The sequence below is a fragment of the Sceloporus occidentalis genome, unplaced genomic scaffold (genome assembly GCF_023333645.1).
Source record: "Sceloporus occidentalis isolate IW3139 unplaced genomic scaffold, rSceOcc1.0.p SCAF_5, whole genome shotgun sequence".
NCBI classification, from domain to species: domain Eukaryota; kingdom Metazoa; phylum Chordata; class Lepidosauria; order Squamata; family Phrynosomatidae; genus Sceloporus; species Sceloporus occidentalis.
Window position 1 is genome coordinate 13,046,723 of NW_028316985.1, and position 25,761 is coordinate 13,072,483.

At 41.7% G+C, this 25,761-nt stretch overlaps 1 protein-coding gene across 3 annotated transcripts in view; it reads right to left on the reverse strand.

The window, feature by feature from the left end:
- The window catches only part of LOC149311668 (tRNA ligase complex-associated NAD(P)H dehydrogenase PYROXD1-like), a 39,347-nt gene extending 15,098 nt beyond the window's left edge, over window positions 1–24,249 (reverse strand). For 2 of the 3 annotated variants that reach the window (XM_089527632.1, XM_089527628.1), the window contains exon 1: window positions 985–4,101. Coding sequence is in view for 1 of the 3 variants with exons in the window: in XM_089527633.1 (XP_089383759.1) it covers window positions 4,114–4,362; window positions 4,949–5,086; window positions 6,297–6,419; window positions 9,523–9,635; window positions 11,088–11,226; window positions 12,711–12,811; window positions 13,319–13,479; window positions 14,811–14,884; window positions 17,414–17,542; window positions 20,192–20,311; window positions 23,065–23,145; window positions 24,122–24,217 (1,524 nt within the window). In the remaining 2 variants the exon portion in view is untranslated. Of the gene's footprint in view, window positions 1–984; window positions 4,363–4,948; window positions 5,087–6,296; window positions 6,420–9,522; window positions 9,636–11,087; window positions 11,227–12,710; window positions 12,812–13,318; window positions 13,480–14,810; window positions 14,885–17,413; window positions 17,543–20,191; window positions 20,312–23,064; window positions 23,146–24,121 lie in introns of those variants that run through there. The other variant, XM_089527633.1, reaches the window with a different exon arrangement.
- Window positions 24,250–25,761: the final 1,512 nt, after the last annotated feature.

A 25,761-nucleotide genomic window follows, 5' to 3' on the forward strand; every position in this document is an offset into this window, starting at 1 on the left:
GACCGTGACCGTGCCAGTACCCCCAAAACCGTTACAAGCACGGGCGCAGCCGAGATATGGCATCCCTATGTATAGCCCACAAAAAGCTTATGGTTTAATAAAACCCAGTCCAAATAAACTGTCACATCCCAACTCTGAATGTGAAGTGCACATTCAAAATGCTACACCACAATACCAACACTAGATGGAATGGTTAAGAAAATGTTTTGACATAATTGGTATTACATGGAAAATGGAAAGAAGGATGGAACAGAGACTGGGAGTTATTAACAAATTTTTGTAAAATACGTTGGACTTAAACAACAAAAAAGAAAATTCACAACTACATCGGATAAATTACCAAAAACAATATGAATAAAATAAAAATTAATGTAAATACTAATGTATGTAGGTAGGTAGGTATGTTCTAATGTATGTATAAACACAGAAAGAAAAATAATATATTAGAAAAAGAAAATTAAAGAAAATTGAAATGAAACTATAAACACCTGTTTCGACAAAGAAATATGGTTAAACATAACAAAAATAGTTACTGTTTGCCTCCGACACTAATAGTAGATAAAATAGCAAATCATTAAAATAGAAATATGATATAAAGAGGTTAGATAGATGTTTATCATGATATACAGATACTGATTAAAAATATTTTGTGATAAAACACAGATCAAAGAAAGAATAGTAAGTGTTATAGAAAGAATAATGGATTATCTCAGCTTTAACAAGAACCAAACGAAATATATTGTATGTTAAATAGGGAGAGAGGGAGGAGTGATTAACTATAGAAAATCACAACATGACAATATACATGTATATACAATATACAATATACAATGTACAGTATAAATATTTGAAGTTGTAAATACATACAATATGTAATAACGATTATTCTAAAACGTATGAATTTATAGATGTTGAATAAAGATATTCAAAACAAACAAACAAAAAACAAAATGCTACACCACAACTGCCATACCCTCGACTCACCACACTTGACATCTATGCCAGCCATGACTTCTTGCTGCTCTTCCTTGTTCCCTAGTGGAGAAAAAGCAGCCATCCAGCAAGAAAGTCAGCTGTTTTCTGGTAGTCACAGGGACTTCTCTTTTTCAGAAAATCACAGAAAGCAGACCAACCCCCTCCACTCTTCCTGCCCTCCCTTCTTTATGGTTTCGTTTCTCTCCTGACCTCACTCTTGCCTCTGGTGCGCTTGCTTGTGCTCTGTTTTCTCTGTGTGTGTGATGTGACACAGAGAGGAGTGTTGTGTGACGTGTGATGGAGTTGTGCACTGAAAAAGAAGGAAGGAGAGGAACCAACTCCAAGGGAAGGCAGGGTGGAGAAGACAGACTATCCCCCGAACAGAGGAAATCAGCTGGTATAATTAAGGGACTTGATACATGACCTGTAAACCTACTGTTCTTGCAATTATGGTATTCTACAAATGTTTCCGCTTGTTCCTCAGAAAACTTTCTGTGATCAGGAGAAAAAGATAAAAGAAGCACTTGGAAAGCAAGAGGCTGGTTATAAGCAGAAGATATTGTCTGAAACTCTCATATAAACCAGTGAAGCATATTTGAAAGTGAAATATTTAATTCTCATCACAGCAACAAACTTACTATGTAGGCTTAACCAAATCACTATTCTCTAGTCTTCTCTACCAAAACAAATCCAGAAACCACCCCCCCTTTTTTTTAACCTTTCCTCTCATCTCTGCTGTCAAGTCATTTCTGATTTATGGAGTTTTCTGAAGGCTGAGAGTATGTGACATACATAAGTTCACCCTGTAGGTTTCCATACGTGAACAGGGATTTGAATCCTGGTAGTTCACTCACTCCTTAGTTACTTCACCTAACCTGTTTTTAAAGGTTATGTGCCAGGAAGACATTGATTTAAGACAGTATCTGTTCATTCCAGTATCTGTTCTTTCCCCACCCAAAGTTCTTTTTTATGGGAATGAGTCATTTATCTGTGCCAGCCACTATTGAGCATGAAAGAAAACAAAATCATTTTCTTTGTTCTACTAATAGTGATGTCTTTCCTTGTTTTTACTGTTTTTTTAAACAGCTCTGAATAAATTGGCAAAACCTAAGAAGCCTCCAAGAATCACAGTTAATGTTTTAAATACACCTTACTTTTTAAGATTAATTTTTTCCCCCAAAGGCACTTTGAATTTTTTCTAGTGACTTCCTGTTTTACAGTGGACCCTTGTTATATGCTGGGGTTTGGTTCCAAGATCCCTTTTGGATAATAAAATCAGTGGATGCTCAAATCCCATTAAATTAATGACACAGCAAAATGGTGTCTCTTATAAAAAATGGAAAATCAAGGTTTGATATTTGATATTTATACTTTTTTGGAACATTTTCAAACCATGGATGTTTGAATCCGTGTAAAAAATCCGTGTATAAGAAAGGCTGACTGTACTTTGTTTGGCCTTTTTGAATGCCAGTGAGAGTCCTATGGAAGGGGGGGGGGGACTGGCTACTGGACAATGGTGTCACCAGGGTGGGGGGTACAGACCACACCGGGTGACATCCCAGAAGAGCGGTGACACCCAGCTCAGAGGCCCACACACAGCAGGGAGGGACAGGCCCTTCCTCCCTGCCCTGCCTGGTTTTACTTGTGTGTAAAGCCACACCAGACAGGGAGGTGATAGTGTGCCCTTTCAGCCCCCCTTCCCACACTGGATGACACCCCAGTGTGGGATGCCGCAGCTACTGGATCTGCCCAAAGTGCCTGCCCCTGCTGTATATGAATAAAAACTGCATACCCTAGAAGCGGGTTGGAATGATCACTTCTAGTATTCTGACAGGATGGATTCATACTTTCAGGTATTTCACAAATGAAAACTGGGGCACATGTGACCAAGTAACATCAGGATGGTGGTCAAGATGGCAAAACTTATTAATAAGGAAGAACTCACAAGCTAAAATACTCACGTATATGTATAGATCAGATCAGAGTAAGTATCTCTGTATTAATGGATTAATGGACAGATAACAGTGTGGACAAAGTTTGAACAAGGCCAGATGTATTTCAGTTTATCTCATCTTCTTCAGTGACCAACATGAGAGCCATTTATTTCACATAATCTTCTCTTCTTTTTTTACAAGTCAGTGCCAAATAATGCAGGCAGGACTTCTCATAACATGATGACTGCCCCACACCTTAAACCTCTATTGCTTGCTTCTATTTATATTAAATCCACTTATTATATACCATCCCACATTTCACAGATGACAGCCAAGATACATGTATTCAAGATACATGTGGTCAAGATGCAAAAGTTATTAAGGCTTGTGTCTCTGAAAGACCTTCTATCTCATTATGATCCTGCCTGTTTATTAAGATCTGTAGGACTGGGCCTTTTGAGGGCATCACTGCCTGATGATATGGGGATTTCTCTTATGTCACTCTTAATCTCTGAATTGCAGTCCTTCCTGATTTATGTCTCTGTGTTGTGTGCCTTCAAGTTATTTCAAGACGACCCTAAAGCGAACCTATCATGGGGTGTTTTTTGGCAAGATTTGTTCAGGGGACAGTTGCCATGACACCCCTATATCTTTCAAGTAAGTTGTTTAGACACTTACTCTTTGCATTTTAAATTGTTTTTAGTGCATTGTTGGTTTATTATTTTTATTGTTATTTCACTAGAGGTTTTATTTCTTTTTTCTTTTTTTAATGGATTCATTAACCTTTTAAGCAAAATGGATATTGGCTTTTTGGCCATATTACCATAGTGGAGTTTGAAGAAAACACTTACCCTTGCGGTATGCTATCTGATAAGCAAGAAGGATACAAACACTTTAAATAAATTAACCTAATTAACTTGGGTATCATGCTATGTGCCGGTTCCTCTGAAAAGGAGATTCTACAATGCTAATAGGTGACTTTTGAACAACCTCACAAATTAAGGCACTGTAAATTCCATTTAAACTCTGTATTATAAAATAAACGATTGTCCTCTATCACTCTTCAGTGTCTGGTTTTCCTGGGCTTGCATGCTGGCATACAAGCAATGACCCTCCCCCATTCTTTTTTTTTTTTTTTTTTTGGAAAAAAACTTCTATTTATCAAACATTATAGGAAGCCACAGATGCTATTATTTTCAGAAGCTCAGTCAAAATAATCCTCAATGTCAATATTTGGATCCAGGAGATCTTCACCATAGCGTGAAAGATCCATCTGATTTAGAATCAAGTTCTCAAAGGTTTCTTCCAGGTCTGTTTCTCCAATCAACACTGCTCCCAGCATTCGTCCATTCTGCATCACTACTTTGACATACTCCTGTCCTTTGGTGCACCTCAACATCAGTTCATGGTCTGAACCCAGTCCTTGAGCATTGTATTTTCCTAGCAGCACAACCTAGAGGGAGAGGGAGAGAGAAAAAAACAAGTTATGGACTGCATGGTGATGCTTACAAATGTATACTTCTGGGCTACACGCTGACATGGTTGGCTGACCTTCAAATGCAATTACAGTTAGCCCTCCATATCCATGGATTCAACCATCCACTTGAAAATATTCCAAAAATATATAAATTTCAAAAAGCAAACATTGATTTTGCTATTTTATATTGCTGTTGTGTACCTTCACTTCATTTCTGACTTATGGCAACTCTAAGGCAAACCTGTCATGGGCTTTCCTTGGCAAGAGCTGTTCAGAGGATGGTTGTCATTGTTTTCCCCTGAGGCTGAAAGCCTGTAACTTGCCCAAGGTCACCCAGTGCGTTTCATGGTTGAGCTGGAAATCAAACCCTTGTCTCCAGGATTGTAGTTTAACACTCAAACCACTATGCCATGCCATTTCATTATGCCACTGTATTTAATGGGGCTTGAATATCCATGTAGGGTCCTGGAACTAAACCAAGCAGATACAAAATTGCCAGGAAGCTACTGCAAAGCAGCAACACACCTCTTGTGTTGCAGTCATTTCAATGTAATTAATTTACCTTGTAGTTGAAAAATTTTGTAACATGAGCAAAGAGTTCAAAGCTGAAATCCATGTCGATAGGTTCCCCAAGAGTATCAGCAACCATACATTTTGCAGCATACCATCCCATCTGCCTAGCTTGGGTCCAAAGTCTCATCTGAAACAATATGAACAAGGGAACACATACAAATGTATCATGGTGCAGGAAACTGGGTAAGATATGCATATATTCCTATAGCCAAATATCAAGTGTTCAGCTCATCAGGAAACTACAGATTAGTATGTTCTCTCTAGGAATCTCTGGCCTGTTACAGACAGCCAAAATAAAGCTGCTTCGAGTCACAGTGGAGGTATGGTGTTTCAATGATGCATGCGTCCTAAGAGTCCAGAAGCCACACCAAAGCCATGCTCCAGCCCTAAGGACTGGAGCGTGGCTTTGGTGTGGCTTCTGGACTCTTAGGACGCTTGCATCATTGAAACACCATACCTCCACTGTGACTCGAAGCAGCTTTATTTTGGCTGTCTGTAACAGGCCTGAAGGTCCTCCAGAGAAATTTTGCTGGAAGTTGACCATAGAGTTGCACTGGAGGAGCTAAAGATAACTATAAAAACACTTCCCTAGGCATTTGTAGGTCCTCTACCATGATTCTATGGTCAACTTCTGGCAGACATGAACTATAAATTTGCACTGGAGGACCTAGAGATTCCTAGAGAGGTGTTCTCTCAGATTAAAAAAGTAGTGCTTTTTTATTTGAACTTTCACAGGGGTCCTGTGCCCTTAACAAATGTGAAGGGCCTACTGTACTTTAAAAATCTATTCCATTCTGGAAACTTAACAAGTAAAGCTTTACCCCAAGAGCACTCTTTTATAAGACAACAGTGTTTCTACTCAGGATTCCAGCCAATCTGCCAGAATACACCTTTCTGTTTTCTTCCCTTCAACATCAGATTGATCATTTCTTATTATTCAACTAGTAAGCATTTTGTACCCATTGAGCATGCTTAGTCCTCACTGGACTGTTTTGGGAGTTCTCCACATTTAGGGTTTTATTTTCTACCAAACATCCTCTTTGTGTGCAATTGGTGTAGGAGTGGCTGAACAAGGAACAAAACTCAGAACTGAGTTCACTTGTCCCTCCAGGATGGTGGGTGGGGAGATTTCCCTGAACATTGGGAAACACAGCTGTGAGTAGAGTTTTGTTTAAATAAAGTGCCCCTGCTCCCACAATATTCAGGCATCTCTCATCAGCCTCACATCTCAACCCATGCTAGGCTTATAAGACCTCTCTCTAGCATTTTTGGCAGGGTAGAGTGTGCGGGGAGGAAAATAAACCACAATTAGGAAGTACAATCAGCACATGCTTTACCTGCTGCCAAAGTGGACTGGGCTCCCATGATGTTGTGCAGATGTCCCCTGCTGCATAGATATCTGGCAGTGATGTGTGCATGTATTTGTCCACTTTTAAACCTCCATCCTCACCTAGAGCAAACTGAAAACACAGAAAACTGAACATGTCACTTAATAAGATTTCTCTGCCTGTTTTTAAAAGTGGCAGCTTATCAAGATGCAACTGCATCTCATTTCAGTTTAGTTACCAACATCCAGCTCATTCATTGGCAGGCCTGTGAAAGATCTAAATACCTTGGCAATCACCCGTGTCAGTCATGCACTCTTGATTGGTAGAGAATATCTGACTGCCTTCGGTATTCAGAGAGCAGTGAAACCAATTAACAGGGCAAGAAAAGGCAGAGAAAATTCACTATAGCTGCTTTCAAGGTCCAAATACAATGAGTATACAGATCTGAATCCTATTGTTGGTCCCAACCAGCATAAATCAAATCGATCAGATCAGTGGAAATGACTCACTAGTCAACAATATATTAAATGGAACAACTCTAGTTGGGATTAACGAATAGGATTCAGACCATTGTGTACAGATAGCACCTCTTGGTCTATATCTTAAACTGTAAGTAACAGGCAAGGTTTTCCTAGCACACTCACTTCTACAAGCCTCCCAAAATATATGAGCTCTTAGATCAGAACTAGGAATTGTACACAGGTTCTTTAGGAATTTCTAGGTCATCCAGAGTAACTTTGTTGGAAACTGACCACAGAGTTGCACTGGAGGACTTGGAGATTACTAGAGAAAACACTTCTCTAGGCATTTGTAGGTCCTACAGTCTTGGTCATCTTCAGGCTGGTGTTGAGCATAGAATTGTGCTGGAGAATCTAGAGACCCCCAGAGAGGTGTTTTCTCAGGTAAAAACACAGTGGTTTTTTTATTTGCAGTTTTTTCACTTTCACAGAAGTCCTGTGCCCCTAACTCCAGTGAATGTGGGGCCAACTGAAATATCTGACTTTGGTTTCACTGCTCTCTGAATACCGAAGGCAGTCAGATATTTCATTTTTCACATCAAAAAACAACGGATTATCTGGACCCATTTCAAACTGGCTTCCGGGCGGGTTACGGGGTTGAGACGGCCATGGTCGCCTTGGTCGATGATCTCCGTCTGGGCATCGACAGGGGAAGCGTGTCCCTGTTGGTGCTCTTGGACATCTCAGCGGCTTTCGATACCATAGACCATGGTATCCTTCTGGGGCGCCTGGCAGAGGTGGGGATCGGGGGCACTGCGCTCCAGTGGTTCCGGTCCTACCTCTCCGGAAGGTCCCAGATGGTGCAGCTGGGAGACGTGTGCTCTGACGAGAGGCCCCTTAAAACTGGGGTTCCTCAAGGAGCCATTCTGTCTCCCATGCTATTTAACATTTACATGAAACCGCTGGGAGAGATCATCCGGAGACATGGGGCGCGGGGTTATCAGTACGCTGATGACACCCAAATCATTTTCTCTATGTCTCCGACTGATGCAGTGACTGGGGATGGCGTCTCTCCTCTCGTGGCCTGTCTAGAGTCAGTAATGGGCTGGATGAGGGAAAACCGACTCAAATTGAATCCAGAGAAAACGGAGGTACTAGTGATAGGTTCTCCTGGTCCAGGAATGGCGGTGGTTCCACCTGTCCTGAACGGGGTCACGCTCCCTGTGAAGGACTCCGTGCGCAGTTTGGGGGTGCTTCTTGACTCGTCGCTTCACCTGACAGCTCAGGTGAATGCGACGGTCAAGAGCACCTGTTATCAGCTTCGGCTTATTCGCCAGCTGCGCCCATACCTGGCCCAGAGGGACCTAGAAACTGTTGTACATGCTCTGGTAACTTCGAGACTGGATTTCTGCAATGTACTCTACATGGGGCAACCCTTATACCAAACTCGGAAGCTGCAAATGGTGCAGAATATGGCAGCCCGGCTGGTCACTGGTGCTCCCAGGACCAGCCATATAACACCGGTTTTGAAAGACCTCCATTGGCTGCCTATCCGCTTCCGAGCTCAATATAAGGTGTTGGTGATCACCTATAAAGCCCTAAATGGCTTGGGCCCAGGATACCTAAAGGACCGCCTCTCCCCGTACATTCCGCCTCGCACCCTCAGAACGTCTGGGCAGCAATTACTGAAGGTGCCTGGGGCTAGGTTAGCCTCCACCACACGGAGGACATTCTCCACGGCTGCCCCAGCCCTTTGGAATACGCTGCCCACTGAGCTCCGCTCGACTACCACCCTGGCCCAATTCAGGAAGGACCTGAAAACCTTCCTGTTCCAACAGGCATTCCCCGACTAAAATCCTGTGGGCCTCCCTCCTCTTCCGTGGCCAAGAGGTTGGGCTATGGGGCTTTTATGCCTGTTATTTTAAATGGAGGGCTGGTGTATTTGTATTTTAATCTTTTGTATTGTATGGATTGTTTTAATCTCTGTTGTAAGCCGCCCTGATCGCAGGAAGGGCGGGATATAAATAAAAATTTTATTATTATTATTATTATTATTAACTGTATTGTGACATTTCAAGAGTTCTGTTCAAAAAAAGCACTCATAAATATAAATTGTTCTATTAAATAGACTGAGCTCTTACAATTAAATGTTACAATTATAGTCATTTAAAGGGATTAATAATAATAATAATAATAATAATATACATCAAATAGCCAGCATTATTATTATTATTATTATTATTATTATTATTATTATTTTGTATCCCTAAAACAGTGGTTCCCAACATGTGGGTTGAGACCCTTTTGGGGGTCGAACGACCCTTTCACAGAGGTCGTCTAAGACCATCAGAAAACACATATTTGCATGTAGCAATGAAAATAATTGTATGGTTGGGGTCACCACAACATGAGGAACTGTATTAAAGGGTCACGGTATTAGGAAGGCTAAGAACCACTGCCCTAAAAATAATACAGATAAGCAGTGAAAATGTAATTCAAGTTACAGTCCCCGCTCTGTTTTGCGGGGGATCTGTTTCAGACCCCCCTGCAAAAATGAAAAATTGCAAGTATTCAGTCCCCATTGGCTTGAATGGCTGTGTGCTCCTGCGCACGGCCCTGTGTGTGCACTGTGGGCACACATGCCATTTTGTCCCTTGGTGCTTGCCATTCGCAAAAGACCGAGGTACACGAAATGGAAAGCCCGCGATTGCCGAGGGATAAGTGTATATTTAAAAAACAGCAGATTTTGGTCATTTTCAACAGTAATCTTTACTTACATTATTACCATCAAGGAATGGCTGGACATTTGGGAGCACTCCGGTTGCACTAACAATGAAGTCACAGCCATATATCTTCCCATTGGTTAATTCCACATATACGGGCCAAAGCTCTGAAAGAATGAAAGTTCAAGCATAAGACTGACTCACTGTAAGAGAATTGGAATCCAATCATAAAACAAGACACAGTATTAAGAAGGTATACATCCAGATGTTCTCCTCTTCCATTAAGATTGCCTTAGAACAGGTCACAATAATGGTCCATATCAGCATGGCTTTACTAATCTTGTTGTTGCTGCTGTATGTCTTCAAGTTGTTTCCCTAAGGTTACTATTTCATTTTTCACATCAAAAATAGTGCTAGTGGAGAGAGAGGAGAACAGTCCTCGAAAACCTTCTTAAATTGTAAAAGCATCACAACTTTCACTCCTAGCAATTTAGTGCCATTATTTACCACTGCCGGCTATTATTCTCTTCTTCTGGTATTATTCTCTTCTTCTGATCACAGTATCCACTTTTTCTCAGATTAGTCACATGGACAATCCCAGCCAATTAGTGCAAGGGTAGACAACTATGGAGAGGGCAGGGGCCATTTGTCACTCCCGTGCTGCCTGCAGAGGTTATACCAACACTTTTGACACTGCTAAATGTGGTGCCACATCACTTTTGGGATTCTTTTTCAGTCAATGTTTTGTTTTTTGGAGGGAGAACACTGGAGAATTTGGGGGGGGGGGGGACTGGATGCAGAACTGTCACGTTTGAGCCAATTTTGACTCCCCCCCCAAAAAAAATCCACACATTTTTTTTAATTTGGGGGAGGGGAGTGGGCTTCAGAGAACAAAAAATACAGTCCCATGCCTGTGGGCTACATTTTCTCTCCTGGCAACCTAGTCAATGGGATAATACACAGCCAAACTAACTAAGGATAACTGAAGCAAGCTGAGAATGATGGCAAAGGTTTCTGAATGGGTAAAAACTTGAAGCAATCACCCTAACATTCACCTGTTGTCACTGAGAGGGAACAATCTGAGAACTCTCAGTTGAACCCTGGATTTTTATTTATTTATTTGGTGAGCTCGTACAACAAGCATTTTATCTGGAAAGGGACAGTAGCTCAGTAGCAGAGCACACACTTGGCAGACAGAAGGTTCTCCCGGGAAATTCATTGTAAAACTTCACCGGTTAAAAGGAGCAGGTGCCAAATGATGATGTGAGGGAAGAAACTCTGATATCAGTCAGAGTGGACGATATTGGGCTAGATTGGGAAACAAATAGATGAAACCTCAAAATTCCAAGAATCAGCGTGTGATCACAGGCCATACTTTACTTGGTAATTTCCTTCCTGTAATTTTGTAATGGCACAGCAGAAAAATCCTCATCTGGCAAGAAAGGGAGCAGAACTTTACTCTCCAACCAACTACAAACCTTGTCAGCTATAATGACAGTTTAGAGAGAGGGTTCCCACTATATATAAGGTCTGATGAATCTTCCATGTCAATTAGCTCATGTTGTCTTGTGTACTACAGAAGCATTTTTTTAAAAAAAAAGGAAATCTGTACTATTTACCTTCATCTGTTTCCACATTCCTCTTGTCCTGCTGAGCTTTGGGAAAAGCTAAGGAAACCTTCTGAGACTGAAGAAATTCCTCCTGGAGGTATGTATTCTTAATTTCACACAGATGTTCAATATGAACTTTATGGGAAAGCTAAATAAGATGGACAATTATATTCATTAAACACCACAATTATGAATACATTCTTTACAAGATGTTGCTTATGATGAAACACAGAGAGGACTTTTTTTTATTATTCTAGGCCAAAAATTTGCTTTGCCTAATCTGATCAACATTTGTCCAGTTTAGCATTACAGAACACAAATTACATGGATAAGGTGTATGTGAAATATAGGAGTCACATGTATAAACATTCCGATGACAGAGAATCTGCATCTATTCCTCAGGTGAACCCAAGATAGATTGTCCAGAAAGATGTGTATCTCTTTCAGCAAGGAACATCAAGTAATCTTTCTTGGAACTCTGGGATTTCTATAGTAGGAACACAGCTTTAAAGCAAGTAGATTGAATGGGAAACAAGATGCAGAAATGTGAGGTCTGGTCATGCCTGTTTTAGAAGAAACCAATATTTTCAATTCTTGACTGTCAAACCATTTCAGCTGCAGTGCTTGTATTTCCCCACGCACCAGTCAAGTTCCTACATGTGTGCATAGTTCTGGCACATACACTTCTGCATTCATCCACCATTCAGTATGTGTGGGGTCTTCTTCTCTTCCCTCTGGCAAGAAGAAACAGATGTAGATCCTTCCAGGGTTTGATAGCTGCCAGGAGGTGGAAGGTTTTTGGAAAGAGCACAAGGGCAAATCAACAGCCCTCTGTGTCCCTTCTAAAAAAGAACTTAGGCATAAGTAAACTGCACTCACGCATACCTAAGTGAGTAACATGATGCTGGTAACTGATGGACTAGTATCAAAGTAACTGAGAAATAAGCCTAAGGTAGAATGTGGGGCCACACTCATCAGTTCTAGCCAAGTGCTGTAGGGAAATGTTTGAAGAAAGGGAACCTGCTTTATATTTAATGTTTGTCCCTGTGATGCAAAAGGGCTCTCTATCACTGGTACTGATGTGTGTGTGTGTACGTATGTATAACTACTTAAGAGTAGGCTTCCTCCTTCAGACATTCCCTCCACAATGTAGGTGACAGAGTGAAACAGCAATACAACATTTCAGGTCAGGCTCAGAGGATGCCACCTTGCTCTCCTCATCATCTGATTGTTAATTACATGAAACTGAATGCCCAAATGGGGCTTTGAAAGAAAAGTAATATGTTTTTCACTTAAATACTAAGTCTCCCATTTCTTTGATAGGGGAGGTAGGTGAGTGCTCCAAACAGGGGCCTTTGTTAGCAGCACCATTGTTATGGAACTCCCTTTCCAGGAAGATTTGGCTCATTTCTTCCTTTTATTATCCTCCAGACAGCTGAGAAAGACAATATTGTTCTACTAAGCTTTTCATAACCAATACCCCTCTAATTTTATCATTAAACATCAATATTATCGCACTATAAGCTGCTTGGATTTCATAGTTTATATAAGTTACTCTTTTCACCAACAGACTGCCTCAAGTGATCACTGATCAGAGGAGAAATCCAGAATTTATTAAAGAAAAAATAATACCTCTTTGGCCCCCTTAAGCTGCAAGCCTTCATGCCAATCAGGGCCTAGGGCACTGCCAGTTCTTCCGGATCCTGCTGTGGCTCTCTCTTCCATCTTACTTTCTGAAAGGAAAAAAAAAAAACTCTTTAAGATAACCATATAAAAGTGTCATAGATGAGGGGCTCAGGTGCTAATGTTCTTCTTTTCTGTTCCCTTCAGAGGCATTCTCTTGAAAACCCAGGGACCACTGCTGATATGCTGTATGTAAAATATGACTTCCTTTTCTTTTTGAGTGAAAATTAGAGCATTTTATTTAAAAAGTACCCTTAATATATAGTAAAGCCATTGGAACATTAACAAAGTTACTAAAGATCCATTTCACACCCTGATGCCATTATTTATGACATTTAAAAATATTCTGCCTTTGTATATGCTATGTGACATGCTATTGGGATTTTGGGTTCTTCTTCACAATGTTTCCCAGTACATAGATTCAAACGATATGTTAGATCAGATCAAAAATATTGGAAGTGTATGCACTGGGCTGATGTGATGGTTCCACACAATTTTAGATCCTGAATACACACACGAGCCAGTTAGAATGTCATGTACTGTAGTGGAGACTCTACCTGCTGTTGTATATTTTGTTCTTTTACAAGCAAGAGGAGGCTCTGGCTTTTCAGCACTCAGTTTTGGAATCAGAAATTCAGCTGCTCCTGCATCAAAGAAGGTATTTCCAATTGCTTTGTCTTTGATGGCCCAAATAACTTCACAACCTTCAATTTCATACCTAAAAGGAAATTTTTAAATAGAAAAGAAGAGACACTGGCTCAGTTACCATTCTTATAGCTGAAAGTGGTAGGTAGATAGGGGAACAAAGCAAATGGTGAGGGTTAAGGATTATTATTATTATTATTATTGTTAATATTCATTTATATTCCATCTTTTTCTTGATAATAAGGACTCAAGCAGCTAACAATAAATTTAAAAACAATACTAAACAAAAAGAATACAAAAGTGTTAAAAGGTATGAATATAATTTTTTAAAAATTGAATGATTTATAAATTTTAAAAATGAGTTTTAAAAATGCATTTTAATATTTTATGAAATATTAAAGAGAGAAGGAGGAAGGGTGGGCTCTTCCCCCTCAAGCCTGTCTTCTGACTCCAGGCTGGAGACAAGGAGGAAGTGTGGGCTCTCCTCTGACCCAGCAGTCTCCCTAAGATTTATCCTCAACTTATCCATGGGTCATGTCAGAATCCATAATTTTGGCCCCAAAACTTGACATTGACGTATACATGAGGTTGACTTATACTTGAGTATATATATGGTATAAATGAAATGCATAGATATAGGATGGGTGACACCTGGCTGAACGAGACTACATGTGAAAGGGATGTGGGACCACATCCACAAGTTGAACATGAGTCAACAGTGAGATGCGGCAACTAACAAGGCTAATGCAATTTTAGGCTGCACCAATAAAAGTATAGTGTCTAGATCAAAAAGAAGTAATAGTGCCACTCTATTCTACTCTGGTCAGGCCACACCTGGAATACTGTGTCCAGTTTTGGGCACCACAATTTAAAAAGGATGTGGAGAAAATGGAGTGTATCCAAAGGAGGGCAACTAATATGGTGAAGGGTCTGGAAACAATGCCCTATAAGGAATGACTTAAGGAGCTGGGGACGTTTAGCCTGGAGAAGAGAAAGTTAAGAGGTGATATGATAGCCCTGTTAAAATATTTGAAGGGATGTCATATTGAGGAGGGAGCAAGCTTGTTTTCTGCTGCTCCAGAGACTAGGACCCGGAACAATGGATGCAAGCTACAGGAAAAGAGATTCCATCTCAACAATAGGAGGGAACTTCCTGACAGTAAAGGCAGGAACACACTTCCTCCGAGAGTGGTGGACTCTCTCTCCTTGGAGGTCTTTAAACGGAGGCTGGATGGCTATCTGTCGGGTATGCTTTGATGGAGATTTCCAGCATAGCAAGAGGTTGGACTGGATGGCCCTTGTGGTCTCTTCCAACTCTATGATTCTATGATTCTAGCAGCACAAATTGGTTATTTATCACATTAAGTTCTTCAATCCATTCAACCAAAAAAAGAGCTTACTTACACCAGTTCAAGTGCAATACCGCCATTTCCCACAATGACTATTCTTTTTGCTTTTGCCAAACGTTTCTGAAAATCCTGCATTTGCAACAAAAAAGTCCTTATGAACATGCTTTAGATACCAAGTAAGCTCCATTTGTTTTCAAGACAGACTAAACTGAATCTCACATAAGTGGTCAAATAGTAAAGGAAGTTGCTCCTAAGCTTTCAAGTGCTGAAGACCCAACTCACCATTTGCTCTGATCTATCTCAGTTCAACATCTCAGCATGGTGTAATGAAATGCCTGTGGATCTTATGCTGTGTTGACCCATATACCATCCCACCTACTTTAAAGCCCCAAAGTTGTCTCATAGAAGACACTCTGTGCTGCAACATGATCGGGCAAGATTGGAGAAGGTCTGGCAATCCCTCCATATCCAGACATACAACAGTCACATTGGTGCTGAGATCAGCTGGGGTCCACCAGCATATGGAGGGAGGGATTACCAGATGCTTCTCCAATCATGTCTGTTTACATTGCGGCACAAAAGCCTGTATGAGATGGTTTGGGGGCTTTAAAGTAGGCTGGAAGAGAGGCTTTGAGTGTTGCATGGAGAGGACGGTAATACCAACCTTTCCAGCACATGAGAAAAGACCTCTGTAGTTGTAAGGGACACTTACACATACAGCTATTCCTATCTGAATTCTGGCCTATATCTAAATAAAACTACCCTCTTAACAGTGTTATGTGTGATGTGCTTGCCTGGACTGTAAGGATGTATAAAAATCCTCTCCCACTCCCTGTTGCTCTCTTTTTCTCCATAATTTACATTTCCCCCCGGTGCTGTAGGGCTCCCTGCCTCCACTGTCCAGGGATGTTCTTTTTTTACTTTTAGCAAGCTGATAAAACTCAGACATACACAAACCACACCAGTCTTCTTCAGGAAAAGTTTAGAGATTGATCCTAGCTCACAATTTGTAATATGAGATTATTTTAGGAACCGTTTGTATACAAGTGGTAGGTCTATGGACTGCTTAGCAGTAGCTGACAGGCCCATCTTCCCGTTAGAATTTCTAATCCCGTGATGGCGAACCTATGGCACGCGTGCCAGAAGTGGCACTCTGGGCCGTTTCGCCAGGCATATGCACTGGGGAAAGGAGAAACAGGGACGCGCGTGCCCATTCCTTTTCCTCCCCGCCATTTTTGGGCCTCCCGCTGTCTCTGAGAGACAGCGGGAAGGCAGAAAATGGCACTGGGGAGAAGGAGCCAGATGTGGCGCATCTGACTCCTCCTCCCAGCCTCTTCCCGGCCTTCAGCTGCCTATTGGAGACAACTGGAGGCTGGGAAAAGGTCGGGGGGAGGAGGAGGAGGAAGAGCGACCAGCGCATGCCAGTTGCTCCTCCCCAGAGACCTTTCCCAGCCTCCAACTGTCTCCAGAAAGCTGGGGGCAGGGAAAGGCCCATGAGGTGGAGCAATGGTGCCGTGCCGGGTCATGGTCTCCCTCATGGGCCCTTTCTCCCTCAGACCTCCCACTGGAGAAAGAACTCTGGGAAGGAACCGCCATGGGACAGCCTAGGATGGCTCCATACTGGATCCTGGGCTGCCTCATGGGCCCTTCCTCCCTCAGATCTCCCTCCAGACAGAGAACTCTGGGGGAGGAACGGCTATGGGGCTGCTCAGGATGGCTCCGTGCCGGGTCTTGGGTTGCCTCACGGGCCCTTCCTTACCCAGGGCTCCCTCCAGAGGGAGAGCTCTGAGGGAGGAAAGGCCCATGGGGAGGCTCAGGAATGGTGGCGTGCTGGCTCCTGGGCTGCCTCACAGGCCTTTGCTGGTCCTGAGGTGTCTCCCCAGGACCCTCAGAGGCTGGCAAATTGCAGAAGCCAGAGCCCAATAGCTCCCGCCGCTGGGCGCCATCCTCTGAGGCCTGTTTGCCGGCCTCTGACGGCCCCAAAAGGGACCCTCAGAAGCCGGCAAACTGCGGAGGACAGCTTGCTGTCCCCCAAGGCCTATTTGCTGTCTCCGAGAGTCCCAAAGGGACCCTCAGAGGCTTGCAAATGCTAGGAGAGGAGCCAGAGACTCCCTCCCTCTGGACAGCTGGAGGCCAGGAAAAGGAGGGCAGAAGCCCCAACCCCTGGAGGGTGAAAGCCCCGCCCCTGGCACCCAGCCCCCATCCTGGGGGTAGAAGACCCGCCCCCAGCACGTGAACCGTAAAAGGTTCGCCATCACTGGTCTAATCCATATTTGAAAGGATGCAAATTAGAGGACATGAATTTCATCTTTCTGGAACTAACTGCATAGATCATGTATAGAGAAGTATTTTGCTTTGCCAATGAGGTCAAATCATGAGAACAGACGCTTTCTCCACCATAATAATTTCTCCACCACCACAAAATAATCCAAATGCATTGAGCCTATCTTCATAAGTAAGATACTCTAGTCCCTTGATGGTTTCATTTGCTCATTTTGTATCTTTTCCCATCTTTACACTATTTTTAATCATTACAGTATATAAACCTATAAAGATTTGAAAGAAGAAAGCTGAGCAAAGTATTGCCACATTCCTAGCCATTTCTGACAATATTCTCAATTGTGATACATTTGAAAGCACAAAGACAAACAACATTACCGCAGCACTGTCTGTATCTCGGATTCCCAACACAAATGGGTTTTCTTGAATAATCAGTTTTGGCTTCGCTCCAGCACACAGACAAAGTTTTTCATAAACATATTCTTTGTCAGCCTCTGTAACTATTTTCTGCAACCAGATATAAAATGGGAGATAAATAAGGGAATGATTGGTGTAAATAGTTTAATCAAAGCAAGTTCAGTTGGTTCAAAGACTCTAATGAACAAGAAAATAATTCAACGAAAATGAATTTACAAATCACTTGTTAAATTGTTGTTTAAATCATAGAAAACAACTGACATAAAAGCATATTTCTTCCTTCAAAAGACCATGTCATTTATGGAGTGGTGATACATTTTGTTGCCAGTTTTGCTGGCAAAGCTAATGATTACCAGTCAGACCAAACCCATTCTCAAGGTATTTGAAAATGGAATTGTCATTTAGTAGTGTTGGACTGTCAATGTAGATATGAATGTACATCTGGCTAACAGATGGCATTTAGATGTGGATTTATGTTTCCATCTACCAGCTAAACTTTATTTCATCAAAGCAACAACAGCCATGATCGGATTATATTTACAATACCACTAACAAATTGTTATTTTCTAATATATGATTATTTATTATCTTTAGAAAGTTCCCTCTAAAGGTCACTTTTCGAAAGGGGTGGCAAATTCCCTATTGCTAAGTCTCCAGATACACAATGATACGAGTCTATCCTCATTCAAGGAGGCAGAACAACTGATATGTATAATACTATCACACAACAGACATACTGACAGAGTTTTCAAAGAGATAGCTGTGATAACATTTTCCAGATTGTATATTTCTAGATTGGCTTTTTCTTGTATGCTGGCCACATTTGAGGAATTAAAATATTTGATTACAAAAGAAGTTAGAAAAATTGGTATTGAACTAAGTAACCCATCTGTTGAGAGTGCTTTCTAAAGTGTACTGGGCAGCAATTGCTTCTAGTATGCAATACTTTATGCCAGTTTTTCCCAGCCATAGGCAATTCTGAACTCAATTCTCCAAAGTCCTGACCATTAGCCAAGTGGGGTGGGTCTAAATGGAGCTGCGGTTCACCATATCTGGAGGACACCAAGCTGCTTTACACCATGCTGATTGCTCACAAACAGTCCATCTGAAATTATTTATTTGAAACTACTCCTTCAATAGCCTTATGTGTCTCCCTGGTTTCTAGGTCAAGGACTTATCTATGAAGTGATAGGAGCAAATATGAAGGTTCATGGTCTCATGGGTGGGAAGCACCAAATCCAATGCTTAAATATTTCCTCTTGGTGGCAGTATGGATCTTTGTGGGGGGAAAACACATTATTGAAAGTGCTAGGTTAGACTCTGGATTTTTAGCAGCTTCTGTAATTTAATAAACTTAATTTCACCTCCTAATTCAAGTGTCACTTCAAATTTAAAGATCAAGGCCGATATCCAATTAACCCTGTACGGTGCACCAGGAGTTTCTTCAAGCTTCCTCAGTACTTTCTTCAGACTGCATTTTTGTTATCCTGCATCAGAGACTGCTCTGGAGGACTCCCTCAAATTCTGAGAGAGGAAGGGAACCCTAATATGTGTGCATTAATTTCTCCCATGTTCAACCTTCTTCTTGCATGAATAACTCCCATCAAATCCTCTGTTATACACACATGCAAAGAAGCCCCAGTAAACATAGTGAATTGGATATCACTTTGCATTTTATACCCTGAATTAGGGCTGCCAGACTAAATAGCAGATAGGGTTTCTGTATCTTTAATGGTTGTGTAAGAGAGGGAATTTCAGCAGGCACTGCTTGCCATGTATGTATCACCTGCTGGAATTTCCTTTTTTACACAGCTAATAAATCACAAGAGCCCTGTCCATTATTTAACTTGGCAACCCTGAATGTTCTTTCCAGAATATTGCACAGCTATATTGGGAGGCAAGCTATGCATGATGTAAGAGATCCATGATCAGAACTCTCTTTCTCTTTTATTTCATTTAAACCGAGGGGGGATGTGAATTAGAAATAGAGCAGTGCAAGAGGGAGGGGGCATAGGGTTGCCATAATTCTCTAATAAAAACTGGGACAAAACGTAGGACAAAATTTAGCCCAAAATATAGGACAATTGTAGGATAAAGTTTAGCCCAAAATGTAGGACATTTAAGAAAAATGGAGGACCTTAAATGTCCTACATTTTGGACTAAATTTTATCCTACAATTATCCTATATTTTGGTCTAAATTTTGTCCTACATTTTGTCCCGGTTTTTAGTAGAGAATTATGGCAACCCTAAGGGGGGAGCATTTTCTTATCACACCAGTCGTTCAAGTTATGCTGTCTCTCACCTGTACCTTAATTCTCTGTTTTAGCAGCTCGAAGAGGGAGAAAATAACACCCTCCCTCAGCCTCAATCCAAACTGGTTCTCCCAAAGTAGCTTTCTCTTTGATGAAAGACGTCAGAAGATTCAATCACAAGTCTAATACTGCATAGTTAGTTTGGCCTTTCTATTTTCCCAAAGCGCTAAACCATCTATTAAAGAGATGTATTGATCTTACTACAGGGGAAAGCATTTTTGTTCTGTCAAACAGTTAGTGCTGTCCATGATTCTTCTGTCTTATGTATCAGCCCAGTAAGCATATAGAGCATGTCATTCAGAATTGCACTGTCAACAATACTTATTAATCTTAATAATTAAATTTAAATTATCCATGTTTTACAACAATAGATTGAAAATTATTTTGTATTACTCAGGAAGATGTAAAGATGAAGCATCCCCTTACATGTTCTTCACTTTTCAGTCGTTTTACAGCTGACTGTATAACTTTAATGTTAGGGTAGCGCTTTTCTAAGACATGGTTTGCTTGTTCCTCAACATCAAATTCTTCTAAAGTTCTGGAGACCTGTTAAAAAGAATAAACCACTTTGAGTACTATTCCAGTTTCCAGTCAGGATCTACCACTATACATTAGACAATCTTCATAATGGATAAATTATCAACCAACTATTTAGGACAGTCATTATTTAGTGTATGATATGGCATGTAATGAGTTTTCATAAATATCAAAACAAAATGATGGAGGGGGAAATTAGAATGCTGCTGGTAAAAAGATTAATTTGGCTACATCACCTGGTAACAATTATTTCTTTTTAGCAGCACAAATATGATTTCCTATTGGAATTGCAATTATTGTATCATAAAACAGATCTGTGCACTTGTCTTCATACTATTTGCCTTGAGCATATGTATAAACATGCTTTCCTAGGACAGGATGAGCTGTTTGCTAACATTAAATCCAATTTGTTCTTGTCAGAGGCTGGGATAGGGGATCATCTCAGAAATCCATGTATGCCATCTGATGTAAAAGACAGGATATAAATGAATTTAAATAAACTGGAAGTAAAGTGCAGGAGATGCACAGTATAGATTATTTTAAGAGGCTATATAGTGCAGAATCCTAGCTTCCCATTCTCTTCATCTCTCAATTTAGCATACTTCACAGGTTGTTGCAAGGACAAGAGGTAGAGAGGAAAACCATTATGCTGCAACTTGAACTAAATTCTCAGGAAGGTCAATATGGAAACAAATTGTTCTTAATGTAGACCGGTACTAAAACATTTAAGATTTTGACATTTCTAGGTAGCATCAGTACTTTGGAAAGTACTGATACTATCTAGTATTGGAAAGAAACAGAAAGCCTATGGAGCTGATATATAGACTGGGGTTATGCGATACAACCCATAAATGCCAAACACAAGTCTAGCTGCTCTGTTTTGGATAAACTGAAGTTTGCACCTGTTTGCAAAGGCAGACTTTTGTAGCACACTTTAAAATAATCTAGTCTAGAAGTAAATGTAGTATGATGAAGACTCCCAAGCTTTCTATGTCCAAAATGCTGAGTGAAGGCTGGCTCTTGCCAAAAACAGCAGCTCTAGCAGAGGAGAGCTTGGGATGGATATATTGTCCTACCCTAAGTGCTCTACCTGCTGACTGCGTCTTATCACTCTTTCTGGCCACCATCCAAACGTCCTTAAATTTTAGATTTAAAATCTGTCCCTTCCAGATTTAATTTGGTGTCATTTCCCACATCTTTGTAGCAATAAAAATGTTCTGTTCTAAGTGTTCATCACTAAGCCACACATCACACAAATGCAAACACTGTCAATTCCTTCCCCTTACTCATCAAACAAACCAAAGCAGGTGAGATCCTGCAATCAACTAGCTGCTTGAGGCCATTTGCCATCCCTGGCTAGAATTTGCAACTACTTTGGGAGTTTATAATGAACGGAACAATTATTTCCCCTATGGTCCAGAACACACTGCAGAAATAATCCAGTTTGACACTGCTTTAACTGCCCTGACTCAGTGTTAGGGAATCATGGGAATTGTACTTTATTGTGGCACCAGAACTCTCTGACAGAGAAGGCTAAATGCTTCACAAAACTATACTTCCCAGAATTCCCTAGCACTGAGTCAGGGCAACTAAAGTGGTCTCAAACTGGATTACTTCAGCAGTGTGTTTTGGACCATAGGGGATTATTACACAGAGGCTCTTACGTGGGTAAAACATTGTTGAACTGTTGCAGAAGCACAAAGGTGGAACTCTTCATCTCACTTCTAAAACATAATTGAGGCTTCCCGTTTTCCTTCTGTCGATGAAGTGTTCATGGATAAGCCATTTTTTTAATAATAGGATATCCCGTTATTTAAAAAAAAGGCTTTTCTGCAAACGCTTCATCAATGGAAGCAAAGCGGGAAGCCTCGGTTCCATTTTAGAAGTGTGACGGATAATCCCAACTTTGCGCTTCTGCAACAGTTCAGCAACATTTTACCCACGTAAGTGCCACCGTGTGATAAGGTCCATAGTTACATCTATATCCCACCTTTCATTCAATGGCAATCTAAGCAGCTCTCTTTCTTTCCACTCATCATGACAACCTCTCTGTGAGGCAGATCAGGCCGAGAAAAAGAGAGAGAAGGAGAATTGCCTAAAGCCAGCCACTCATTTTCAGGGCTCAATGTGGAGATGAAATGCTGGAGCTCTCAAATCCCAAAGCAGCATTCTGATCCCTACTCACCACACCAGTTCCTTTGCCCTGGCCTCTGATTTAGCCACTGGTTCACTCCTGAAGCCTTGTGCAAGGAGTCTCAGTGGCCATTCCTTCAGGGATACTGGCTATGAGATGCTTCGGCCCTCCACAGGCCTGGGTTTGGCAGCTTGAGGTGGATGGCTGATCCAAGAAGTGGACTGTGCCAGCATTGGATGTTATCAGACAAGGGAAATTGGAAGTATAATCCAATGGCAATCTGAATGCAATCATGGGGTTTAACATTATTGCGTGATAGACTACCACATGCAATTTCGGGCAATGGGGAGTCAGTCCAAACGCAATCATGGGGTTTCACGTTATTGCGTGAGAAGTGATCACACACAATTTCAGGCAATGGCAAGCTATTTTTGGGCAATGGGAAGTCAGTTCGAATGCAATTTGAATTCACGTAAATTCGCTGAACTAGTGAATTCAAGTGAATGCGTTCTGGTCCCACTTTCTTTTCATTTGAAATTAAGAGAAATTCCTCCCGTGTGATAAACTCCATTGTAAGGAACTGCATAATCCCCTAAATTCCAAAGAAGCAGCATTAAATTCACCTTACCTGTCTGTAATTCACAACTGCTTTTATAACCGGAGATGCTGTGACTAATAAAATATCGTCGGTGGGAAACTCTGTAGCCAGCTAGTAAGAAGAGAGAAAAGTTTTTATGTTAACATTCAGAGGCAGTTTCTGAAACTAGTGCTAGATCCATGTCCCTTCAGACACTCAGGGAGTTTTTAAACAACTCATCTATTGCCGTCACCCACGATTAACATTCAGCTGAATACTGCGATGAGTGTTCTCTGGAGATGCCAGCCACAGATGCTGGCGAAACATCAGAAACAAACTCTTTTTGGAACACGGCCACATAGCCCTAAAATCCCACAAAAAAGGCTATAGGTGGCACTGAATGGTTCAAGGGTTTGGAGATGCCATTTCCTGGTCCCTACATCTGAGGAAAGAGGCTCAAATCTACAAATGCTCATGTTAGCAACTTCTCCCTTTCACTGAGGGGCCAAAACAAGACTGCAGACATGATCCATCTTGAGACCACTTTAACTGCCCCTGGATCAGTGCTAGGGAATCCTGGGAATTGTAGTTTATTGGGGCACAGAGCTCTCTCTGACAGAGAAGGCTCAATGCCTCACAAAACTACATTTCCCAAAATCCCCTAGCATTGAGCCAGGGCAGTTAAAGTGGTCTCAAGATGGATGATTGCTTTAGGCGTTTAGATATCTCCTCTGGGGGTGCATCCACACTTCAGGAATAATAATCCACTTTGACACCACTTTAACTGCCATGGCTCAGTGCTATTGAGTTAGTTCTGGGGGTTGTAGTTTTGTGAGACGTTCAGCCTTCCTCTGTCAGAGAGCTCTGGTGCCACAATAAACTACAGTTCCCAGGATTCCCTAGCACTGAGGCAGGGGCAGTTAAAGTGGTCTGTATGTCAGGCTTGCAATCTGAAGTCAACTCGGAAGCACAGCATGCGACTCGTGACTCTGCTATTATTAAATCTATGAAGCAACCCGGAAGTGCCGTCTCCAAGCAACAGAGCTGTCAGGTGAGCTGAGGGAGGGAGACCGAGAGCGGACCGCAGCTCGCAGGCAAGAGCTATTACCCTCTCGGCGCACGTTACTCCGGCGATTCCTCCGCCCACTACGAGAAATCCACTCCGGGGGACTTCAGGAAGAAGAGGCCCAGAACCGGTGGCCATGACAGCCTCTGCTTCTCAGTCTTCTCACTGCTTTCTCGTCACTCCTTGACTACGGGTCCCTCCGAGGCTCATGAGGCTCCGTTTGCGTTTCTGGTTTTGTTTTTTTTGCTCGTCTGAGTTAGGTGACTCTCTGCTGCCCCCTAATGGCCAGATTCTTAAATGAGAATTAAGAACAATTTTTTTAAGGGAAACGATGACAGTTTGTGGCTGCATACGCACTGCAGAAATAATCCAGTTTGACACCAGTTTAACTGCCATGGCTCAGTGTTATGGAATCCTGGGAACTGTAGTTTGTTGTGGCATAAGACCACAAGAAAGAAAGAGAGAAGCTGTGGCTTCCTTGAGTGAATCAGTCCAGCTCAACTGCAGAAATAATCCAGGTTGACACAGCCTTAACTACCATAGCTCAAGGCTATGGAGGCCTGGGATCTGTAGTTTGTTGTGGTACCAGAGCTCTCTGACGGAGAAGGTGAAATAGCTCACAAAACTATAGATCCCAGAATTCCATAGCATTGAGCCACGGCAGTTAAACTGGTGTCAAGCTGGACTATTTCTGCAGTGCGGATGCAGCCTGTGGTAACACTGCAGAATTAATGCAGTTTGACACCACTTTAACTGCTGCAGCTCAGTGCTATGAAATTCTGGGTTTTGTAGTTTGTAAGCTTTTTAGCCTTCTCTGGCTGCATCTGCACTGCAGAAATAATCCACTTTGAGACCACTTTAACTGCCATGGCTCCTTGCTATGGAGTCCTGGGATTTGTAGTTGGTTGTGGCACCGGTGCCATCTGACAGAGGCGGTTAAATAACTCACAAAACTACAAATCCCAGAATACCTACAGCATGAGCCATGGCAGTTAAAGTGGTGTCAAACTGGATTATTTCTGCAGTGTGCGGATCCACTGCATCAGACATCAAGCAAAATGGAGACTATAGTTAAGGAACCAGAACAGTAAGGTTTGGAAAGGCAGCTATGAAGGAACTAGACAAGATCCTGAAGTGTAAAGGCATATGCTTAAATACCAACATCAGGATCATCCATACTATAGTACTTCTGATATCTCTGTGTATTTGCAAAATCTGGGCAGTGAAAAAAAATGACAGGAAGAGAGTTTATTTGAAATGCAGTCCTGAAGGAGAATTGTATCATGCCATAGACTGCCAAAAATAAAAATAAAATGAACAGATGTGATTTCATTGGTGGTTTTATGGCTTCTTGCACCACTTGCATCACATTGTGTCTGAATTTGGTTGGTGCTGGGAAGCTGGCATTCCAGGATGCTTTATGGAATATTTTGCCAAGCCAGACACTTCAGATCTTAGGGGAGGTTTTTGTCTATTTGTTTTTTCTGGCTTGTTGCATTAGTTCATCTACGCATAGGTGGGCAACCAAGTTGGTGTCCTTACTGGGAAAGCTGGCTTTCTGGGCTGCTTTGAAACATGGACTTTTATACCCGGAACAGGTACCAAAATGAATTTTTTATGTCTTATTGCACCATTCCCATCAAGGTATCCAAGACTGGTGACCATGGTTGATTTGGTCTATA